This window comes from Ostrea edulis, chromosome 2 (assembly GCF_947568905.1).
Source record: "Ostrea edulis chromosome 2, xbOstEdul1.1, whole genome shotgun sequence".
NCBI classification, from domain to species: Eukaryota; Metazoa; Mollusca; class Bivalvia; order Ostreida; family Ostreidae; genus Ostrea; species Ostrea edulis.
The window spans coordinates 35,723,465-35,747,975 of record NC_079165.1 but is presented as its reverse complement, the minus strand read 5'-3'; the positions used below and the strand labels follow the sequence as shown (position 1 = coordinate 35,747,975).

The window sequence follows — 24,511 nt, the reverse complement described above, 5'->3', positions numbered from 1 at the left end:
CATTATGCATTATTCATGTGTATTTTACAATATTCAGAAGAGGAGATTACAGACATTATAACCATGCATTTAGTTTATCTCCCATGACTGTGAAAGTTAAAGAGATAAAATAATTTTGTTTACACATTTTCATGATGTAGGCATATTGGCCCCGCCCAGGGGCCTGAACCCCTGACAAAGGAACCATGAATTTAATAATTTACATAGAAAGCTTCACATACATCATAATCATGCATTTTGTTTTTCTCAAATATATATATGGGAGTAGAGAAGAAGATTTTCTAAGATTTAATACTTTTTCACTATATAGCCATATTAGCTCCGCCTTTGGGCCTGACCCAGAGGCCATGAATTTCAGAATTGTAATGTGGCCTTCATGGACATCATCATCATCATGCATTTAGTTTTTCTCCAGTATATATGGGAGTAGAGACGATTATCTGAGATTTAATACATGTTCACTATATGGTCATATTGGCCCCGCCCAAGGGCCTGAATCCCTGACAAAGGAACCATGAATTTCACAATTTAGGTAGAGCGGTTCATGGACATCATAATCATCATGCAAAACTTCTTTAGTTTTTCTTAAATATATATGGGAGCAAAGATTTAATACATGTCTACTCTATGGCCATATTGATTGGCTCTGTCCTACGGTCTGAACCATGAATTTCATAATTTTAGTAAAGGGCTTCATCGACATTATAACCATGCATTTGATTTTTCTTCTCCCACTTGTGAGAGTAGAGAAGATTTTTCAAAATTTTGCAGTTTTGGCCCTACCCATGAGGCCCTGATGGAGCTAGCTAGGATATTTACATTCCTTTTATTCTAAAGAAGCTTCACACCAAAAACACAGGCACCTGAAGTATAGATATTACTAACAACCCCCCCCCCCCCTTTTGGGGAGGGATTTTTTTTTTTAGTGGCAATAATTTCTCTGATATTTGTGAATTCCCAGTCTATCTCACCCCTCTTTCGATTCATGTAATCGTTTCATGCTTTTTGTAAGCTTTAGAGATTGGCCTTCTACCGGTATAATAAAATGAACATTTTATATGTTTTATATTTTATATATGTTTCTAAAACATAATTTGTTAAACATTTATTTCCATGCTAAATTGCAGTATATCACTTTATAACATCATAAATCAGAATGATTTACTGAAAATCTATTTCGGAATGATTTACCACCACAGGCACTCGACGTTTTAAATATCTATATAGGCCCTAATAAAAAAAACTGTCTTCCTGTATAATATTATGTTTATAGGAAGACAATTTTTTTTTTACAATAGATATTTATGTTTAAAAGACAATTTTAATTATAAACGTCCAGTGCCTGTGTTTACCACATAACCTTCATGCTGCAAATATTTTAATGTATGGTTCAAGAACTTTTCATTTCATGCCATGATCTTTGACCTTGGTCTTAACAAGAACAGCCATACTAATGTTTTTTCACGGGAATAAAGATTGATAAAAAATCTTTTAAAAGGCACAACTGCTGAACAACGGCATTGCCAAGTGACTCGGGTGTCGGAGCGATGTGAACCCTGGGCTTCTTGTATATAATTCCGATCCGGTTTGATTCAAGTTTGAAAAATCGTACTATTTCTGAATTTTGGCCATTTCAATTCAATTTCTTTTTAGAACACATTTTTTTATTGACAATTTTTTTTTTAAAGATTGTAGCTGCAGATTTATCAAATATAACTTTTTCAATTTTCATAAACAATTGAAATGATGCGCGCTATAATTCAATCATAGACATAATTGAAGAGGGCAATAATTCAATATAATGCGCACATCAATTCATTTAATGCGTGCAATAATTGAAGTATTGCATGCATCAATTCATTCCATGCACGCATTAATTCAATATTAATATGCGCAATATAAATTGAATTATTGCCCTCTTCAATTGAATTAATTATATAAATAATTCTTTCAGAGAAAGCAGTTATTTATAAATTATATCTCGAATTCAACATGTTCACAGTTAAATTGATTATCTCTTTGATTGAATTGTTGCCCCGTTTAAAAGATTAATTCCATTTTCAAAACAATCAAATCCTTAACTAAGGTATTTTTAATGATCAGCAAAAATTTGAATGTCAGTAGTCAAGGTACATGAGAGATAACAGCGTTAGTTTAACAATTCTTTGTTATGTAGACAAGGCTCGTGCCATATTTTTGTTCACATAGGTTAATAGGTTTAAATATGCTAGTAAACGTTCATTCTGAACACAATTAAATCATTTCTAGCGGCTGGCACATCTCATTTTGTTTTTAACATGCTATTTTCTTCAAGTAACACACCCCCCCCCTCTGGAAAAACTGTGATACATGTATCATATTAAATTTCGATTCTCCATCACTTATATCAAATTTCGCCCCATAACTGACTTAGCAAGGGCGGATCCAGGAATTGCGGTTAGGGGGGGGGGGTGCAACTTTTTATGAGGCTGGGGGCCGCCTTGAGGCCCCCAGTGGGTCCAGGGAAAAGCCCCGGTGGGGATGGAGAGGGGGGCTCCTGGAAGCTCCTGGATTTTACAGATGAAATATGTCTCCTACGTAGTAATTTTTACTATTTTCTGTCATTTCTAACAAGGTGAAATTAATAAAATGAAGCAAATTTTAAGGGTTTTTGGAAAAAATACAAGTTCTCCCAATAAAAGTAATTCAAGAAATCAAAATATTTTGTCATTTATACCTCCGAGAGTGGAAAAAATTATTGCTTCTTTTATCGTTTACATTTTTTTAAACAAGAGACCACACTTTACCTTAAATTTGACAATTTTAAGGAATGGGGGGGGGGGGGGGGGGGACTTCAGAATTGCTCAAATGACGAATTAATCGGGGAAGAAGTATATATTTTTAAGTCAAATATGGCACAAAGCGTGATATGCTTATAATTAAAAATACTTGATCAATACAAGCTTTGCGTTCTCAGGTTGAACGGTGTAGCCCTTTCACATCCATCTAATGCCCCCGGGGGGATCTAGACCTTACGGGGGCGGGGGTGAGGGCATAGGAGGAATTTCCAAAATTTTAGAAAGATTGATTTTAAAATGGTGCATTTTAATGCATTTTCGACTGAAATTCTTGTTCCTTCTTCCGTTCATTTATAGTCACCACATCCTTTATACACTTCTGTAGGTTCGAGTGTGTTAAGAAAAGAAGAGCGGGGGGTGGGGGTGGGGGGTGTCCGTACGCCCCTAAATCCGCCACTGCCAACCCGTATTATGAAAAGGCAGAGACAAAGTTTGGAGTCATATCTGCTCCACCCCCTTAAAACTGCGATCCTGGATCCGTACCTGATATTACGCGCCCCACCTCTGAATGAGCTTTTCTAAGACATCTAAAGGAATTTGCAAAGGAAATCGGTGATTTATTTATCTATATTTTGTAAGCTCCTTCCTCAATCCGGAATTACAAAAGTCAGTGTAAGGGTTTTACTTTTACGTAGCATTAAGTATTTCCAGCTGCATTGTCAACAACAAATTTTTGAAAAAATATGTCATTTCGTTTTCCCAGCCTTGTTCCTGGTGCTATAGACCCTTTATGGTTTACAGTAGATCGTCCATGTGATGACGAAAATGAATTAGAACAACTGGAGAAGGAGCACGATCTTTGGGTAAATTTCATTTTTCTTGATACAGTACAAATTAAACATTTTAAATGCACCAAATAAAAACATTAACTAATCCGAGATTCCTTTGACTCTTACCCCTACGTTTATATTGTGTCCCCCCCCCCCCCCCCACACACACACATGTCACGATATAAAAGCGGGGTAAGAGTCAGAGGAATCTCGGATTAAACATTAACTAGATAACATTTAATAGCAGAAAGTTTGTCATACAGATGTGGTAAGTCCCTGTGATTTAATTTTGTTAATCAGTTAATAGCAATAAGTTAATACAGTGCTGTTGTCGAGCCCTATGGGGCAAGGGTGTTTGTGTTTTGATAACCCCTGCCCCCCCCCCCTTTTGTGGTTCGTATTGCATACTTTTCAGAATAGGGTAGGTAAGTTGGATTTATTTTTTTAATGACCCTGTAATCCGAGATTCGGGGCATATAAGTTTTGAGTTTGTCTGTCTGTTTGTCCACTAAAGCTTTAACCTTGGTCATAAACGGTTAAGTGCTATCGATTTCATGTGTATTCCTTGTGACAAGGCCTACATCTTTTGGTACCAAAATTACTTTAAATAGAGATATTTGGGAAACTGGAACTACACAATTATTCTTTATGCTTATATAGTGGCAAAGAAAACTAAGAGAACGTAATAGCACTTGTTTATTTTGAAGATAGAATTATGGAACTTATCACGACATATCTGTTCATCATACTTGACTTATCATTACAGCTGGAAAGCATAGCAAAGAAAGACAATAATGTAGTGCCCATTGGGAAGACGGCATCAGAGGTAATAGCTTGATGATTTTTCTTTAAATTCTTGAGCTTCATATCCAATATTTACCGTGATTTTACACATAAATGCACATCTACCCTAAAACTTTATGAGACCAAAACATGTTAACATGACAGTTTCCTTGGCTTTAAAAGTTATCAATCAAATCATTTTGTTCCCAAGTGACTGTAGGTTATACCTAGATTGGGCATTCATAGCCCATAGTGCATTCGAAATTTTTGCATAATGTATAATATTAGATAGAGTATTTCATATTTAGCACAACTGTAAGTAAGCACTCTTCAATGACTCTTGGTACAGTACCAAAGGCATTAAAGATAAACAATAATTTTACTAAAATATATGTAGACCTGCCCTTTCCTATGTTTATATATAGGTGAGGGAACTTATCTGCAGAGTGCAGACATATTTTAGACCTTAGAAATATCTCCATAATAGACAAAAATAATGAATCACATTTTTATTTTCATCTCATTGCTGCCTATTAGCTATGTGGTTCTCATTGTGGTAAACACAGTTAAGTCTACAATCTTTGTAGTGTGATAACTTCATGAATTCTGTGAATTTCAAATGTTTACAGCATGTAGAAGACGATGATGAAGATGAGGATGATGATGAGGGAGAGGATGATGATGAGAGTGACACTAATGATGATGAATTGGACACAGACATGTTAGATGAACGTGATTCTGGGGACGATGCTGGATAATGAATGAGATTTGAAATGCAATGTTATTTGAAATTTTGTGATTTTCAAAGACAGGGATTTAACAGAGACTATCTGACAAGACTGAGAAAGATTTCCATGAATTATCATCAATACTTTTAGTTGGATAACTATTAGCAGCAGAGCTATGGAATACCCCAGCTTGTATTTGCCTTATGTACTTGTATATTGTGATGTTTTCCATGATAATGGAAGACCAGATAAAGTAATGATGTCTCATGATATTTACAGGTTCTAATAAATAATTCTGTAACATGTATTTCAGTCATTTTGATTGGAGTGAAAACTTATCAAGTGCAGACCATTTATTATGTCTCTCCTTCCTAGAATGGGGACATATTGTTTTAGTGTGAATTCTTCTTCTAAATAATTGAATTTTTGGTGCATCTTTTTTGGTATGGACCATAACTTTGTTGTTTAACGACATAGGCCTTTGATATTTGGTATGTTGGTAAGTTTAATTTACTATGATATCATATGTTCACAACACCGTTTCTCGGTTGAAGCATGTATAGGCCTACATTGTACATATAGGCGACTGTTATGTACCGCAACTTTTGATTTTCCACTTTAAAGACGATCCCTAAAAAATGTTTTTAAAAACTATGGAAAATAGAAGAGGAGACACAAGTTTTAGCTAAAACAATACTTCCTAGTTGTATACTCTTCTTGTTCATAGGTAAATATACTTGCACTTCATTCTCTTCACGTACATGTACACGGTTGTCCAATTGTCTAAACTATCTTGTGAATAATGCTTACATACATCCAAGACTTAGTCTAGTGTTCCAAGTTGTCACTTAAATATATGCTTTATATCTATATAAGCTTCATTTTTCAGTCAGTTACCAAGGAATAGACAGTTTTAACTAAACAATAACTTTGCCTTTTCATATTTAGCTAACTTAACTGTAAACTAAACTTTTATTCATGAAATTCTTAAAGGAAACATTGTATTCAAGAAAAGTAATACTTGTAAGTGGGCGACCATACACACCCTCTGCATTAATACATGTATTACCGGTAACATTCATCGATGTGTTGCGAGGAATAAACCTTTACTGTTTTGTACTTTATTTCTCAATAGAAACACTGACTTGCAAGTAACCTTTCAAACTTAATATTATAAAATCCTATTTAGTGTAAAAAAAAAGAAAAAAAAAGTGAAGGTTGGGGGATATTAAAAAAAATGATGGAAAAGGGGGTAATATCTGTGTAACTGGCTTACCACTTATACAGATTTATTCCTTATAGACTAGAAAACTGACAAACCAGAAAGACCTGTGTGATGAATCGACACGGGTTTTCCTCCGTGTTGACGTACTAGGGATAGGCATACAGAGCAATTACTATAGGAATCTGAGCAGTACCTTTAAATTCTATGGAAATCTTGAGTTATTGCATGACATCAAAAGTGCTATTATCTTATTATTTAAAAAAAATCTTCCCCAAGTCCCATAATTCAGTAACGACAAAACCAATAAATCTGAAAATCAAAAGGGGTTTTTTCTTCTGCCTAATCCAAGTGTTGCGTGTAAAATTTATGAAAATCTTCTGAAGAAAACTTACATTATCACTTGCCATAGAAAGTGCTGTCAGATGGACCGGGGTCATTACTGTATGGCATCCAGTCCTAATGACTGGTTTTGTGAGGGTGTTGTGTATTGATATAAAGGTTTACAGGAATTAGTGCATATGTCAAGTATTAAATGAAACAAGACAACAATCTTTTGAAAACTTTATTAAATGATCTATCTTGTACATAAAAACACACATTTTAAACATTAACACTTTGGATGGACATGCCAAAACTCAACAATATACAATTATTTCAAGCCTACTCGGGACACAGTCAAAATTATTGTCCCGAGGTAGTGGCGAAGGCCCGGGAAACTTGTCAGAGGCCATAGGCTGAGGGGCAATAGTTTTGACTGTGTCCGAGTAGGCATGAAATAATTGTTTTATTACCTAATCTGCTAATCAGGCAATCGTTTATCATGTGACCGAGAAACAGTTCGTCACGTGATCAGGTAATAGTAGGTCACCTGAACTGTTTCACCCCTGCTTATTTTGTGTACCTTTCTCTGCTGATTAAAGTTGTAAAACGGAGAGAAAAATATGTAATATCAATTTCTTTCCTAGATTAGGTAATACATGTAAATTTAAATAATAAACATGTTTAATTTTGTTGAGTTCACAGACTACAATGTAAATGATACATAATTCTCTAATTTATGTTTGTCATCATTCTTAAATATATAACTCTTTTATTTATGGAAAACAATGTGAGCACTTGCATATTATACAATTTTAATCCTCAGGAGTAAAGGTGAACTAAACATAGATCAAAGTGACAAAAATAACTGCAGACAGACAACAGGGTTCACTGTTTTTGGTTCTAAATTTAACGGTATTATAGGGGATACACAAAATTCTTTAATGGAAAATTTTTGGTAGATTGCACAATGTACCAGTACAATGGAATAAATTTTGCTAATACAATTCAACTGATCATGATTCACTTATGCTTAAGTGTTTAGCAATACTGATTGGTTGTATTTGGCTACAATTTGAGAGTAAGAATGTTATATTGTGGGTGACTGTTTCAACAGGTACAGTTTTTGAGTGAGAAATGTTGCAGGTGCATGTAGGGTGAATTTGAAGTTGTTGAATGTTAAATCCAAAATGCAGCAATCTAACTTATATAATATTACAAAAACTTGGTGGATCAAAAAACCAGTGGTGGTATTTTCTTTAATTGTCAAACCTGCATACGCCAATTGGTGTGTGGCAAATCTTTTACTTGTTTTTGGCCCACTGGCGTACATGCTGAATGCGCAAGTTTTAGAAGACTGGCAAGTTTCTTGCCGCTTTATGAAAAATGGAACACAAATAAATGCAATTTTCAGTATGTAGAGATGCAAATATCATTACTATGCAAATATTTGATAATGTCAAAAGATAACGTACATGCAATAAAAAGTGTGAATGATCAGGATTTTCTATTGTGCCAAAACAGAACCCAAGTTGATTTTGTATGTACACATGGTAAAATGTTTTTAAGGAATTTTCGTGAGTTATGTCAAGGATTTGGAAGATTTCAATCTATCATAACAGTGGCAAGAACAATAACAACACGTTCCACAATACTTTTTTCGCTGGTTTAATTATTTCATTTGTCCTTACGTCGGTCATACAGCGATCTCAAACAAATGGAATCTGCCCTGCAATTAAGGTAAAATTTTCACAAAAAAACTTGCTGTAGACAAAATGTGGACATTCAAATATATGTATGAGCCAGACGTTTTATCATCATAAGTAACCATCAATTTTCACTATTAAACAAGACCAAAATATAAATTCAAATTATTAACAGCTAGAGTATGGGATTTACTAGAGAGGAAAGAATTCAGGCTTCTTGTCAATGAATTTATTTACAGGAATCAATGAAGCTAATTCTTTGGCAAAACCACAAAATTTGATGCCACTGAAAATTAACAAAACATATACAACAAATGTGCTCCCAAACAGTGAGTATTGAAGCATTTGGTGAGTACTCTTAAACAGAAATATTGAGGCATTACCTCCAAATTTTATTGATTATGATTTAACAGACAATAAAAGTATTCTATAATTTGTGGATGACTCTCCTAAGGATACATGCTACAAACAGAAAATATTCTGATGTGTGAATGGGTATCATGATGATTTAGCTGATTTTGAAAAAATTCCAATGCTATTTATTACAATTGTTTTGATTGGACAAAAATATAGCTGAACAAGAATTTGCACATCAATAAATGTTTATTTCTCTGCAAAGGATATGCAATTTTGATAACCATATAATGATTTTTGTAGGACAAAACTTAAAACATATATAATTCTCTAGTCGAATGTCTTTTGTTCCATTCACATCAATATGATTATTTGTATGGGAGCTGCTTATTTTACTCATTTCTAAATGTTATCTGAAAAAAATGGGAAGGTTTTAGATTTAAGAAATAATTTCAATTTCAATTTTAAAAATACCTTTACAATTTGACATTATGCAATTGAAGTACCTGTATATAAATAACATATATACAAATACTACATTTTGATCAAAAGGTCATGATGGAAGGTTATTATATATTCAATATATCAGAAAAAAGTTTGTTGGTAGCATGTATATCCTTAGTACAACTTATAATGCAAGTACAAACTTTGTAAATAGTAATAATTATACTTTCTACAGTCCAACTGTATAAATTATAATAGAATCACACATCAAGATTTATTCTTCAATGATGCATACAAGACGTTACTTTTCAAGCTCTAATGGAATAGTATTTAATATTTTACATGTTATCAACATATTAGGTTGTTTTGTAAAAATTTTTTTCACAAAATACAATGATGAGATCAGAAACATACAGGTTAACACAAACATTGCACAGAAAAACCACACAACATACTATACCCATGATCTTTTACAAAGACCGATTTACAAATTATATAAATTCTTATAGGCTTCTAACATTAGTTGGCAATGATAAAAATCATTGAAACAGCATGCAAACCTAAACATTTTCAGTCAAACCTACATCACGGAATTATACATGATGAATTTCATTCATTTGGTAATCTACACTTATTGCACTTATAATGAACCCATTTTGGAAAACTATATTGGGATATTTTCACCACGGTTTTTTCATCCCAAGTGGTAATTGGGAAAATTTACAGCAGGATTACATGTAAAATTTAACTGATAAAATGTATGCTCTGAAGAGGCAATGAATGACTCAGTGAATTTACTTATTTAAATAATTTTCAACTTCTATGAATATAATTACATATATAATTTTTTTCACACACACACACACACAAATGAATTTCAGTATCTTGACCATCAATATTGTGAATACCATAGATATGTTGAAGTGTGTTGGAAATTCCAACTATATTTTCTTTACTTACCGGTATTTTAATCTAAAATTCTCTAACTCTTCGATATCTTGAAGTTTTTTACCAGCCCCAATTGAGTTCGATAAAACGTGTGTGTGTGTCTATATGAAACACTATAATACAGTATGCCTGTTACATCAATAGCAAGGCACATTTGCTAAACGTCAAACTTTATTCAATCACCCCTGAATCAAACTGCATGTTTCTGCAGTAAAAACATAATATTAGGGAATAATCAAAAAATTCTGAAACTAGCACCTTAAAACTAATTTTATAATAAAAATGTACCTGAAATCAGCTATAATTATGAAAATAGGAGGACAAAATTGGATTTGAGCAGAAAATTTCAGCTATCGTCACTTTTGTCCATCAATGTGTGGAGACCCAGCGCAAACTCGGATCATAATTTGATATTTTTTAATAAAAGTGTCATTAACTAGAATGTCAATTGACTTCTGGTGCCAGAAAATGTCAGATATGAACACTCTCAACATATCAAAGACCTACAGTATTTTACAAATTTATATATTTGTACCCAATGTGTAGTTTTCAATTTTCTGCAAACTCTGGTCCATAGAAAATTTGGCATACAATGACATAGTGTTTTATGGTAGCCCTTCACTGACTCAGGCACCTGGTCCACAAATCCCTGATTATTTGCAGGATATTATTTTGTTTTCCCCTATACATTTTTCAACAAATTTAAATTTTCTTCATGTGAAAAAAATACATGAATATGTGGGTAAAATCTGATATCAACAGCTTCCCAATATTTTCTCACTTTACTAGTTTCAGAAATTTTTATCACTCTTCATACTCCCATAATATATATAAGCATGTATAGTGCACTGGCAGATGAATTTTCCAACTTACTTGTACACAAAATATTTAATGGAATGAAATTTATGCAAATGGATGAAAAGGGAAATTGATTCAATTTTATCAGATTAGACACACATACAGCAGATTAAACAGAAATTTGGTGGAAATGATGGAGTTTACTCTCCACTTATCACAAATACCCCCTCTCCATTAATGAGCCACAATGCTCACCTTAATCCTCTTGCTTTAACAGATGACATTCATAATTACTGAAGGTCACTTTTAATTATTTCATGAGATTTTATATTTGCAAGGATTCAATGATGTATTTATTTACAAGACATTACTTTCATGAATCATTCTTGCCCACTGGGGAAATCTTCTATATATACGTGTTTATTCATGAAAACTAAGTTTTTGCAAATGACTAATCTTGTGAAATTACCAGTAAATAATGTGATTTACGGAGCACCACCTATCACATAACGTACATGTAGTCCCCATCTCTAAAGACATTGTCATCAAATTTTCCTTCTTAGATTAATCAATGTAAACTACACGTACACCAAACATTCTCTATATTGATTGGCGTTACATTTGCTTTGTGTCAAATTTGGGTGAAAATGGCTTTATGGTTCTGACAGCAATCTAAAGTGGGAACATTTAATAATAAAACAGCTAGTGTATATTTAACATGTTCAAAGACATACAGACAATAATTTGATCAGCAAAGCTCATCATCATTAAAGCTTCTTGCTAATTGTGAGCGATACATCAAGGCAGCCAATTCCCTTGACATCAGAGTATGACAATCTTACAATAACAACAATTGTGAGCCACATTATATGACAATCTTACGATAAATCCAGCACATAATAATGACTGAGAGTCACATCATACGACAATAAATGTAAATCTAATTTATATCCTATCAATCACAGAAAATGGACTCTTTCCTTTAAAAATAAACAATCTATCTTAAATTAGTATAGCTAATAAATATATAGACTATTTCTTTCACAATGCCCTGTAGCAGTAGCCAGTCACCTGCTGTTGCAGTCTTCCTGTACAATTCATTCCTTTCTGTTACGTATCATCTCCACTAAAAACGTTAGAATTTTGGAGTCTGCCCTCTAAACTATCTTTCACATTTTTTAATGTCTTTTTTATCTGTAAATTAAAAACAAAATCAAGATATAACTTATCCATAATTTTACTTAGTTACATGTATGCCAGTCTAAATATCCACGCACAATTCATTGTGAGAGGGAATATAGTAACGGGGTGGTTTGTCTGTAAAACTGAGCTTGTAGACAATTTAAGTGTTGGCAAGTGTGCAAGTAAAACTGAGCTTGTAGACAATTTAAGTGTTGGCGAGTGTGCGAGTAAAACTGAGCTTGTAGACAAGTGTTGGCGAGTGTGCGAGTAAAACTGAGCTTGTAGACAAGTGTTGGTGAGTGTGTGAGTAAAACTGAGCTTGTAGACAAGTGTTGGCGAGTGTGCGAGTAAAACTGAGCTTGTAGGCAAGAGTGCGAGTAAAACTGAGCTTATAGACACTCTAAAGGCTACATTTTTTACTCATTTGATTTCAGTTGACACTTCAGATAGCTTTGCTATCAAGAGAGAAAGAACCCTATCGATTTTGGGGTCAAAAAGATCGAAGTTCAAGGTCACTATGGGACTTCAAAGAAAAAGCTTGTAGACACTAGCTCTTACAGACCACATTTAACGCTCAATTGATTTGATATTTCATATGTAGCTTTGTAATCAATAGAGGAAGAACCCTACCCAGTTTAGGATAAAAAAGTCAAGGTCACTATGGGACTTCATACAAAAAACTTGTAGCCACTCATTGTGAGGGGATTATGCCTCGCCTTCCGGAGCTCTTGTTGAAATTAGAATTTGTTGGATATACTCACAACACAAACAGGGAGTATGCAGGAAGATCTAACATCTAATTTGAATTAGATTGGAAATTTGAGAGACATATAATATACTTTAATTAAAATCAGGGACCTACATATTATTTTACATCTTATTATTTTAAAGTCTCCAAATCGAAGTTTGGAGACTTATTGTTTTTGCTCGTTATACTTGTTTTCATCATATGACACAATTTGATAAAGAATTAGGGAAGTCCTCACTTGATCTACAAGGTCTATTGAGGAGCCAATGATTTCCTTCCATTTATCAATTTCACTTTCATGCAGCTCTCTCTGTTGTTGAAGTAGCTGTATCCATTGTTCTTGAGACTTAGGGTAATTTCTGTAAAATATAAGAAAAAATGCTTTTTGAAATGTAAGCAGTTGGACAATTCCTCTGGATTTTACTTCCCTCAGCTAAAAAAGAGGCCCACAGGCCTTATTGGTCACCTGGACCCCATTGCACAAAAGTTAGTTAAGTTTAACTGACAGTTAACATATAGTTATCACTAATATATAAATATAAGAGTTAATGACAAAATAACTGTTAGTTAAAGTTAAACTAACCTTTGTACAACTGGGTCCTGGGTATTAAATCAAAATATCACAAGCCTGAAGGGCTGCAGATTCTATAATAATGCTTCTGTTCTGAATATCTAAGCTAAAGTCTGATAATTTCAGCAGCAGTATAAAACAAGATGTGTTCTTAAAATACAAATGATCCTGGAAGTGCCCATATTGATGAAAGCTTAAGAGTTTACATAACATATGTTAACACAATATGACTATTTTGGACCCACCCTAGAGTCAGAACCCTGGGGTTGCAAAATTAACAATTTTGGTACATCTCTTTATGTCCTTAATGGACACAATTTGAGCTGAACATTTTCAAATTTTATTTTTCCATTTTTAATGTTTACAATGCTTAACTAAGGTCTTTCTAATGGTCAGCAAAAATTTGAATGTCAGTTGTTGAGGTACATGGGAGATACATTGTACAGAGCTCACAATTCTTTCTCATGTAAACTTGTTCTAACCCTTATTAATTAAGAAATCATTAAAGATCTAATGATTCAAAGAGTATCAACATTGCATTCATTTAATTACCACATGTTTTTATTTGTAAAATTCAAATTGATGTTCTGTACATTTATTGACTATTATGAATTAAGGTTTTCCACATTAACCAGTTCAATTAAAGTGATTCTGAATTGACAGAGTAAATTGATAATTCATTTGTATCTGTTCAATCACAGAAATGTGACACTTGTTGGTACTTACCTGAGATCGGAGCTTGTATTAATGCTCATATGCCATGTTTTTGTTTACATATATTAAATATACTAGTAAAAGTTCGTTTAAAGCAGATTTTTCAAATTTACAAGTTAATTCTGAACACAATTAAATAGTTCTAGTGTTTAGCAAATCTCATTTAATCTTAAACATGCCATTTTCTATTAAGCAATCTATATGTAAACAAAAAACATGGCACCAGCCTTGTTTATATTGCAAAAAATTGTGAGTGCTGTATCTCACTTATAACTCAAAAACTGACATTCAAATTTTGGTCGACCATTGGAAATACTTTAGTTAGGCACTGTAAACAATAAAAATGGAAAAATAAAATAAAAAAAAGTTCAGCTCAAATCGTGTCCATGCCCCTTTAAAGGTACATACGTACTGATAATTAATTACTGTTTCTAAACTACATGTAACATGGTTAATGTGTCTATAATGGCAATAAATAATAACTGGTGCAGCATAAACTATTTGATTTCATCTCAGATGAAAGAAATAGGTCAAATTTTTCGGTTCATTCTCGACTATTTGAACTCTCAAACATCTTAAATTGGCCTTATAATTATTTGTATAGTATAATTCATGCCTTGCTTCACATGTGGTTGGAAAACAATGACAGTGTTAATTTTCACAAAAGTTCATCAATGTAGATATATAAGTAAAGATCACATCATATCAAACTGTCAAACTAGTTCAAGGTCACAGATTACATTTGCAGTGTAGTATACATACAATTCCTATTTATTTACAGAAGAAGAAAAAATGGAAGTTTGAAGCATATAAATCATTTTGACATCCCCCCCCCCTCCCTGAACCCCTGACCCATAGGTCGTATATTTCACAATATAAGAAGAGGACATTGCAGACATGATAACCACACGTCTACTTTATCTCCCATGACTTTGAAAGTAGAGAAGACAAATAAATTTTTTATACATTTTTATTATGTAGCCCCATATTCGCCCCACCCTAGGGCCTGAACCCCAGATAAAGGAGTCATGAATTTCACAACTTACTGGTAGAGAGCTTCAAGGACATCATAACCATGCATTTAATTTTTCCTCAAATATATATGGGAGTAGAGAAGATGCTCTAAGATCTGATACAATTTCACTATATGGCCATATTGGCCATGCCCTAGAGCCTGAACCCCTAACAAAAGAACCATGAATTTCACAATTTAGGTAGAGATTCATGGACATCATAATCATGTATTTAGTTTTTCTCAGATACATATGGGGGTAGAGAAGATTTTCTAAGATCTTAGACGAATACATTTTCACTATATGGTTACATTGCCCTCACTCTACGATCTGAACCCGACCCAGGAACCATGAATTACACAATTTAAGTAGAGAGCTTCATGGACATCATAATCATGCAATTAGTTTTTCTAAAATATATATATGGGAGTTGAGAAGAAGATTTTCTAAGATTTAATCCATTTTCAATATATGGCCATATAGGCCCTGCCCTAAGGCTTACTCAAGAGCCATGAATTTCATAACTCTGCAGAGTTTCTTGGATATCATAATCATGCTTTTGGTTTAGTTTTCCTTAGATATATATATGGGAGTAGAGAAAAAGATTTGATATATGCATGTTCACTATATGGTCACATTGGCCCTGCCCAAGGGCCTGAACCCCTGACCCAAAGGACCATGAATTACACAATTTAGGTGCAGAGCTTCATAGACATCATAATGATGCATTTAGTTTTTTTTAAATATATATGGGAGGAGAGAAGATTTCTAAGACTTAATACATTTTCACTATGAGGTCACATTTGCCCTGCCCAAGGACCTGAACCCCTGACCCAGGAGCCTTTCACAATTTAGGTAGAGAGCTTCATGTATGTCATAATCATGCATTTAATTTTTCTCAAATATATATGGGAGTAGAGGAAAAGATTTTCTAAGATCTAATACATTTTCACCATTTTGCCATATTAGCCCTAGGGCCTAAACCCCTGACCCAGGAGCCTTGAATTTCACAATTTAAGCAGATCAAGAGTTTCACGACCATCATAAGGATGCATCTAGTTTTTCTCAGATATATATGGGAGTACAGAACTGTAACAGAAGATTTTCTAAGATTTAATCCATTTTCAATGTATGGCCATATTGGCCCTGCCCTAGGGCCTGAATCCCAACCCCTGGGGCGACTTCGGTTCATACCCGTTTACAAACTCAGGCTACCCAAGTGCAACCGAACGGAGAGAGTTTCAACTCTTATATGGTGTATTTTGACATTTGAACTCTACTCAACTAACCCTGCCTTCTATGAGGGTTAGTGTGGTAGCAATATGTTGGTCTTGGAATAATACTGTGCATGTGTCAGTTTTCAAATGATGGATGTGATCGGTTGGAGTATTATACATGAGAGTAAGAAAGAACATTGGAATATTTACCTTACTAACTCGGGTATGAACCGAAGTCGCCCCTGTAGTCATGAATTTCACAATTTAAGTAGAGAGCTTCATGGACATCATAATGATGCATTTAGTTTTTCTAAAATATATATGGGAGTAGAGAAGGTTTTCTAAGATTTAATACATGTTCACTATATGGCCATATAAGCCCTGCTCTAGAGCCTGAACCCCTGACTTTGGAGCTATGAGTTTCACAATTTAGGTAGAGAGCTTCATGGACATCATAATCATGCATGTAGTTTTTCTCAAATATATATGAGAGTAGAAAAGCAGATTTTCTAAGATTTAATTCATTTTCACCATTATATACATGTATATGGATTTTCTAAGATTTAATATACTTTCACTATATGATCATATTGGCCTTGCCCAAGGGCCTGAACCCCAGCAGGCCCTGACCTAAGAGCCATGAATTTCACAATTTAGGAAGAAAACTTCATGGACATAATTATGCATTTAGTTTTTCTCAAAATAATATATATGGGAGTAGAGATTTAATATATTTTCATCATTTTGCCATATTAGCCCTACCCTTGGACCCGAACCCCTGACCCAGGGGCATTGTATTTTACAATTGTGATAAAGGGCTTCATTGACATCATAACCAAACATCTAGTTTTTCTCCCACATGTGTGGGAGTAGAGAAGAAGATTTCTGAAAATATGGCCCTTTCTTAAAGCATATTTGGCCTTGTCCATGAGGCTCTAGGGTGGTAAGATCATAAATTTTACAATTCATAATCCTCGTGCTAGATATGCTTCACACCAAAAATGTTAACAATTGGCCTTGTAGTTTTCAAAAAGTTAAAAATGTAAAATTGTTAACAGGCGATGGATGATGTACGACAACAGATGACGACCAGCGGTAATAGGTCACCTGAATGATTCAGGTGACCTCAACAGATGTGCCTTAAACAGTACCATAGGATTTTGTTACAATCCCTGAACTTTTGATCATTGGTAAACTTTCCAGTTTGGTGCTTCCTCAGTCAATAACAAAAGTACCGCAAACAGTACAACATACGCCCATTAGACCTTCAGTGCAATAACTGTATCCATGTGAGAAATAGTCCTGAAAACTATTTGACCTACTATTAGCCCTAAAGTAGGTCAAGGTGCACCAATCAAATTGAAATGTGAACTGATTGTGTATATCTCTGAGAGGGAGGCTGTGATAAAACTTCAGGGCAATACCTGTATTCATAATGAAAAAAATCTGGATTTTTTAATAAGTGAAACTATGACCTTGACCTGTTGACAAACAATAGGCATCCTCCGCGTGGCATAAGGTGTATGTGTTTGACAGTTCTAGTCCCAAAAGTTTGGTCTGTATCCTAAATGAAAGGTTTTCCTAATATGTAATACTATAACCTTGACCTTGAAGAACAAAAGGCATCCTCCACTTGGCATGAAGCGTATGTGTACTAAGTTTGATGGTTATAACCCCAATAGCTCGGTCTGTATTCTGCCTACAAGGTTTTTCTATTAACGTTATACTACAACCTTGACCTTTGACTCCTGACCTTGAAATACAAAAGGCATCTTTCTCTCATCATGGTGATTAAATGTACCTAGTTGTAAGATCCTAGCCACAATAGTTCTGTATTCTGCCTACAAGGTTTTCCTTTTAACTGATACTATGACCTTGACCTTGAAAAACAATAGGCATCTTCCTCTCATCATGGTGATCAAATGTACCAAGTTGTAGATCTTGGAGCTTACTGTTCATTTTGCCTACAAGGTCCGGAGAGACACATGGATGACGCTATACCATAAAACGTCCCATCTTTGAAGGGCATATAAAAACAAGAGGCTTACATGCCTTATCTGTCACCTGAGTATTAGTTTAAAGTATCACTAGTCCTGAGGGCTGTGTTAAATCTAGAAAAAAATTCCTGTTCTGCATATCTAAGCTAATTTCTAATATTCAGCAACAGTATAAAACAACAAGATGTCTTCCTAATACTTAAATGTCCTCAAAAGTGCCTATACTGTTGAAAAACTTTACATAATATAGGCAAAATTAACACAACATGACTAATTTGGACCCATCCTACAGTCAATACCCTGGGTGAAATTCAAAATTTTGGTACCAGTACATCTTTTTCTGCTTTTCCCGCATTTAGTTTTATACTGTATCAGCAAACTTAAAGAAGTCTTTCAAATGATAAATACAATGATCATTATGATAATTTTAGTTCCATCCTGGAACCAAACATTTATCCTCAAGGATCACGTTTACAATTTTGGTAAAGAACTACCTACTCCTTTCAAATAGCATTAAAGAAGATACAATGTATCATTTAAATGATTTACACATTTTTACTATATATATCAAGCTTGGCCCCACCCTGGAGTTGAAAGCTCTACCCTGGGAATCATGAAATTTACAATTTTGGTAGAGGCTTTCCTGCTTTACATCACTATGCATTTATTAATATTTTTCTTACACATGTACAGTTGTTGAGAAAGATTTTTGAAAATTTGTATATTTTTGGCAAATTTTGCCCTGCACCTAGGGGTGTAAAATTCCTGAAATTTATAATTTATGTCTCCTTTGTCCCAAAGATGCTTCATACCAAATTTGAAAAGAATTGGAAAGGTAATTATCAAGAAGTCAAAAATATTCAATTGTACGCAAGACGGACAATGGACGCAGACCAATGCAATTGCTGTACAAACATATTACTGGGAAATTTTCTATACATCCTGGTAAGGGTGCTGCTAATCTAGGAATATATTTTCATGCCACAGAGAATCGGCAGTACTCTCATCCAGCAACTAAATGAAGTGTTCAGTAGAATTTATTGACGCAAACATTAACGATCTCAAATTGAGAATTACTACTAACCGTTGGGTGTAATTTTCTCTTCAATAATACACACACATAGATTTGATAGTTCTAATTTCCCCAAACTTCTTCCAATTTAGTTTTCAGATGAACAAGCAAGAATTAAATGATAACTTCAACAGAACCTAATGACAACATAACATCACATAATGACAAAAGCACACCACACCATATTTAATACGCTAAACACATAATGATAAAAGCACACCACACCATATTTAATAAGCTAAACACATAATGATAAAAGCACACCACACCATATTTAATAAGCTAAACACATAATGACAAAAGCACACCACACCATATTTAATAAGCTAAACACATAATGATAAAAGCACACCACACCATATTTAATATGCTAAACACATAATGATAAAAGCACACCACACCATATTTAATACGCTAAACACATAATGATAAAAGCACACCACACCATATTTAATACGCTAAACACATAATGACAAAAGCACACCACACCATATTTAATAAGCTAAACACATAATGATAAAAGCGCACCACACCATATTTAATAAGCTAAACACATAATGATAAAAGCGCACCACACCATATTTAATACGCTAAACACATAATGACAAAAGCACACCACACCATATTTAATAAGCTAAACACATAATGATAAAAGCACACCACACCATATTTAATAAGCTAAACACATAATGATAAAAGCGCATCACAAAATCATAAATGCACATCAAATAATGAGAAAAGCATATCACATAATTATATTAAAAACATACATGACATAATGATGAGTACACATGATATAAAGAGAGAAACACATCACATGAATGCACAAGACATAATGATATAATACATGTAATAAATGCACATGACAAAATGATTAGTGTACATGACAAAATGATTAGTGTACATGACAAAATGATTAGTGCACATGACAAAATGATTAGTGTACATGACAAAATGATTAGTGCACATGACAAAATGATTAGTGCACATGACAAAATGATTAGTGCACATGACAAAATGATGAATGCACATGACATAGAGAAACACATCGCATAATGAGAGAAGCACATGACATAATGAGAGTTCTTAGCATATCACATAATGATGTACACACATGACTAGATAACAAAACAAAATCAGAAGGCGTTCCGTAAATCCCTGTCATCCTTGCATGTACATGTATACTGCCACTGCTAAGTCACATGTTAAGTTTTGACAACATCAAGCATACTGTCAAATGGATATATCATTGAAAAAAGATTGTGTTTTATTATTTTGCCAATGATAACAGTTTTGTTGATCAAGAATTCAAAACAACCCTTTATACTTTCCTTTTTAAAGAATAAAAACCCATTTTATTGATCACTTGATTTAGCTGTCTTCTCAACAAAAAACAGAAAATTCAACATTAAAACAGTGTTCATAAAATAATGATAAAACCATTGTACATTAGCTTTAAAAGCTTAAACTTACTTCAGTTCATCAGTCATTGTGTGCTGTCTAGGGAAGTACAGTATATTAGTGTAGGTCTCCAAAGACCACAGTTTATAGAACAGTATTGCATTGAAGATAACCATCAGGACCAATCTACAAACAGAAGGTCAATAGGTCACAGTGCTCACTTGTATCACCATGTATTACTGAGAAAGGAGTGGTCCCACCCTGGCCCTAGTGACAATGATTTGAACAAACTTCAACCTACACAGTGTACTTTGAAAAATTACAGGGTTGGTGTTCTTTAAACCTATGTAAAATTGTGGATCCCTAACTGGCCCCAGGGGTCATGATTTGAATTTTTACTGGAGGAAGCTTTCAGTTAAGATTTATTTCTGGACCAATGGATTTAGAAAAGAAATATAAATAACCCCACTTATTTTCCACTACGGGACAACTGAAAATTTTCACACTGCTGGCATTGTTGATTTATATAAGAGGGAATGTACAGAGAACAATTGATATTATACTACATACCATATAAAGAGTATTTTTTTGAGGTTTGAAATTTTAACAATTTGATCCCTAAAAAGGTAGCAAGTTATATTCTGTGTTTCCAATTTCTGTGGTAGTATTATAATGATGCACTTAGAAAACATTTTAATTTTCTTGTTTAGAATATTTTGCGATTGTAATTTTTGTGAATTTGTCTTATCTGCAAATTCCGTGAAAAATGGACAATCACAGAAAATACCCATTTTACGGTATATATTAAAAAAAAAACACAACTCTCATATTAATTATTGAATTTAAAATCTTGCAACATGATATCATTGATAAAGCAATATTCATAAAGCAATATCTATGGTATTTTAAAATGCATGTATTTCCCTTTGAATGGGATGTGAGTCTCACTCAAAGAATCAGCATTCTCGTTAAGATGACTAGGAGTAATCCAGTCAATACAGCAGAAACCTAGCACTGACCTTAATCTTAATGCAAAAGAAAATATTGCATTCTCAAAGGACATATTTTTTATATGTAACCACCATGAAAATATAATTCTCTTGTAATGCGATGGAATTTTGTAATTGAGCAGGGAAGTAACTCTGTATATCATGTGCAGTTAATTTTCCAAATATTATGAAGTGTAGTACATATTATGCAAAAGCTGGAAATATTCTTACACAAGGATTTCATGTAACATATTTAGGGAGGCCTGATACAGTAACCAAAAAAAAATCTTTTTGCTATAAACTCAGGTCTGACATTTTACACAATTAATGATGTAATGGTACAACTGAAGTAAAGATATAGTGTATCCATGCTGGTTTTCCAGAGAAATATACCTTTGAAATTCAGATTGTGCTTATTAAAAAAAAAATGAGAAAATCTCTTATAGGATTTGAATCTAACAGCTAAGATTCGATCTTTAGTTGGTAACATCTCTATGTCTACCAATGTGAGTACCCACTAGTTATTAAAAAACCGAACACTATAAAACATAAATCAGGGAAAAATCACTCAAACTGCTAAAATCTTTTTATTTCTGGTGTGCAGTGAATAGGGATCCCTTGAGACAATTTTGATTGCAACGGTTAATCATAACTTTTAACTCTATTTGTTACCCCACATTATTTTCATCATAAATACTATAACAATAAAATTGAAAACCAGAAAAAAATATCATACCTCATGTATATATTTTTGCATGAAATATTTTTTTTAAGCTGCATGATATTGCTAAGATACTGCTGTGAGACTAATAGTCTCCTTTGCATTTCCTAATGTTTGTTCAAATTCAAGATATTTGGCATAATTGGCAAGATTTATGTCCCTTATCAATAACAATAGTAAATCCCAAGGTGATTTGAAACTGTTACACCAGAAATATTACTATTATATACCCTTTTTAAAATTCAATTTTGGTAGATCTTTTATCATTTATATACTGTGTGTGTCCTAGACCCTACTAATAACGAAACGCATTTTGTTGCATTTAGTTTGACTAAAATTTTATTCCAGAACTACAGAAAAAGACAGACGCTCGACAATTTTTGATCAGATAAGCTCTGGCATTTGAGCTAAAAGCACATAGAATGTATATGAATTCCCTAGTACAATAAATGTATATCATAACAATTTGGAATTTATATCAATCAAAGATAAGAATTCTTTCGACAAAAGAAAACACAATGAGGTTGTATACAGGTACTTTGCATTTATGATATGTTGCTATGGCATACTGCTACTGAACATGGAATATATTGCAGTCAAAAACATAGTATTACATGTACAATCTATGCTGCATGTAATTCATCAGCTTTTAAACAAGTCACTATTCCTCATATTTCTTTAAGCCTTTTCAATGGAAACATTACAGTATATGCATTTCCAGATTTGAAAGAAAAGCAGGAACACTGAAGAGCAGGACTGGGTTGCTCAAAAATTTGTTTAAATTTGACCACTGGTTAGACTTGACCACTTGTTAGACTTAACCAAGGCTTTGAGCAACCCAGTCCAGAGCATCCCCTCACCACATTAACGGAATACACTAAAGCATGCTTATAGTGAAGTGCTGGGGACAAACAATTTTGATTTGTTATAAATGTAATTCATTATATCTAGTGAGTTCATAATGTTTTGAAACTATAAGGAATGAAAATCCCTTCACTGTAAATGTCAATTCATTATAGCATGTTTGCTGTTAGCATATTTTACTATAGGGCAGATAGTGTTATGGAAGCACGTAAATACTGGGCAGATGCATGTAGTGTAATGGATGCATTTTGAAGTCCTTCAATCCCAGTCAACTTTTTTGCCATTCTAGATCTATTTCAGTCACCAAAAGGTTCAGTGTGGGGACATTACACAGTTTTTAATGGTAGGAGTAACTTGCCAAAACAAAATTTCTGTCAATTGATTAAGAAGCAAGCTATCCATGAAGGGAGAGAAAGAGGTAGGAAGGAGGGGAAGAAGGGGACAAAAGGAGGGAGAAAGAGTGAGGGAAGGGACATGGAAACTGAACAGAAAAAGGAGGGCTGGAGGAGATAGACTTCATTTAAACAATATCTTATTCACAAATAAGTGAAAGTGAATGATATTGGGCAGCAGGCACAGTCTATTTTAGCCCTCACCTATCATGACATTTCCAGTTATGGTACATATTCATGTCATATATCAAAGGCCTATCTTTTCCAGTTACAGAGGTCTAGGGTATGATAGACAGACAGATCATCAGATAGAAGTAATCCTTAAGAGTCAATAGGATTCAAGAGCAACACTTAAACAAATTCACAATACTGAATACTCCAATACTTACACAACCAGTATGACTCTAACCAGTGTATCTGCATTTAATTTGGATATATCCTCTTTATGTATTGCAACATCTGTTAACATAAAAATTAAATTTATCAATAACCAGGGTATATGATAATGTCTACAACATTACTGTCATCCTATCAATCAATACAAGTAAACTTTTTAAGATATCAGACATGAAACAGAATCAGGCAGCCTTGTATACATGCAAGTCCTTGTCATTTATGGAACAAGATAATACAAGAGGCCAATGGATCACATCACTCACCTGAGTTACCTTGGCCCTGCTGTTGTTCAGCTTTTGTGATTTTTAAAAGATTTTTTTCAA

At 33.7% G+C, this 24,511-nt stretch overlaps 2 protein-coding genes across 2 annotated transcripts in view; one reads left to right on the top strand and one right to left on the bottom strand.

Moving 5' to 3' along the window:
- Positions 1-3,447: 3,447 nt before the first annotated feature.
- Positions 3,448-5,425, top strand: LOC125679135 (anaphase-promoting complex subunit 15-like). Its single transcript, XM_048918095.2, has 3 exons — positions 3,448-3,640; positions 4,374-4,433; positions 5,020-5,425. The coding sequence occupies exons 1-3, from the start codon at positions 3,521-3,523 to the stop codon at positions 5,146-5,148; spliced, it is 309 nt and encodes a 102-aa protein (XP_048774052.1). The 5' UTR covers positions 3,448-3,520; the 3' UTR covers positions 5,149-5,425.
- Positions 5,426-6,891: 1,466 nt separating this feature from the next.
- The window catches only part of LOC125679134 (protein Aster-B-like), a 44,971-nt gene continuing 27,351 nt past the window's right edge, over positions 6,892-24,511 (bottom strand). Inside the window, exons 13-16 of the mRNA XM_048918094.2 lie at positions 24,182-24,251; positions 20,899-21,012; positions 13,080-13,200; positions 6,892-12,105 (exon numbers count right to left, since the gene is read on the bottom strand). Coding sequence (XP_048774051.2) covers positions 12,022-12,105; positions 13,080-13,200; positions 20,899-21,012; positions 24,182-24,251 — 389 coding nt within the window. The 3' untranslated portion in view covers positions 6,892-12,021. The remainder of the gene's footprint in view (positions 12,106-13,079; positions 13,201-20,898; positions 21,013-24,181; positions 24,252-24,511) is intronic.

What these genes read in the sequence shown, in the direction of transcription:
- LOC125679135 (XM_048918095.2), top strand. Translation starts at nt 3,521, where the DNA reads ATGTCATTTCGTTTTCCCAGCCTTGTTCCTGGTGCTATAGACCCTTTA. An exon ending in AGAAGGAGCACGATCTTTGG is followed by an intron (nt 3,641 to 4,373) that starts GTAAATTTCATT and finishes TTATCATTACAG; the next exon opens with CTGGAAAGCATAGCAAAGAA. An exon ending in TTGGGAAGACGGCATCAGAG is followed by an intron (nt 4,434 to 5,019) that starts GTAATAGCTTGA and finishes AAATGTTTACAG; the next exon opens with CATGTAGAAGACGATGATGA.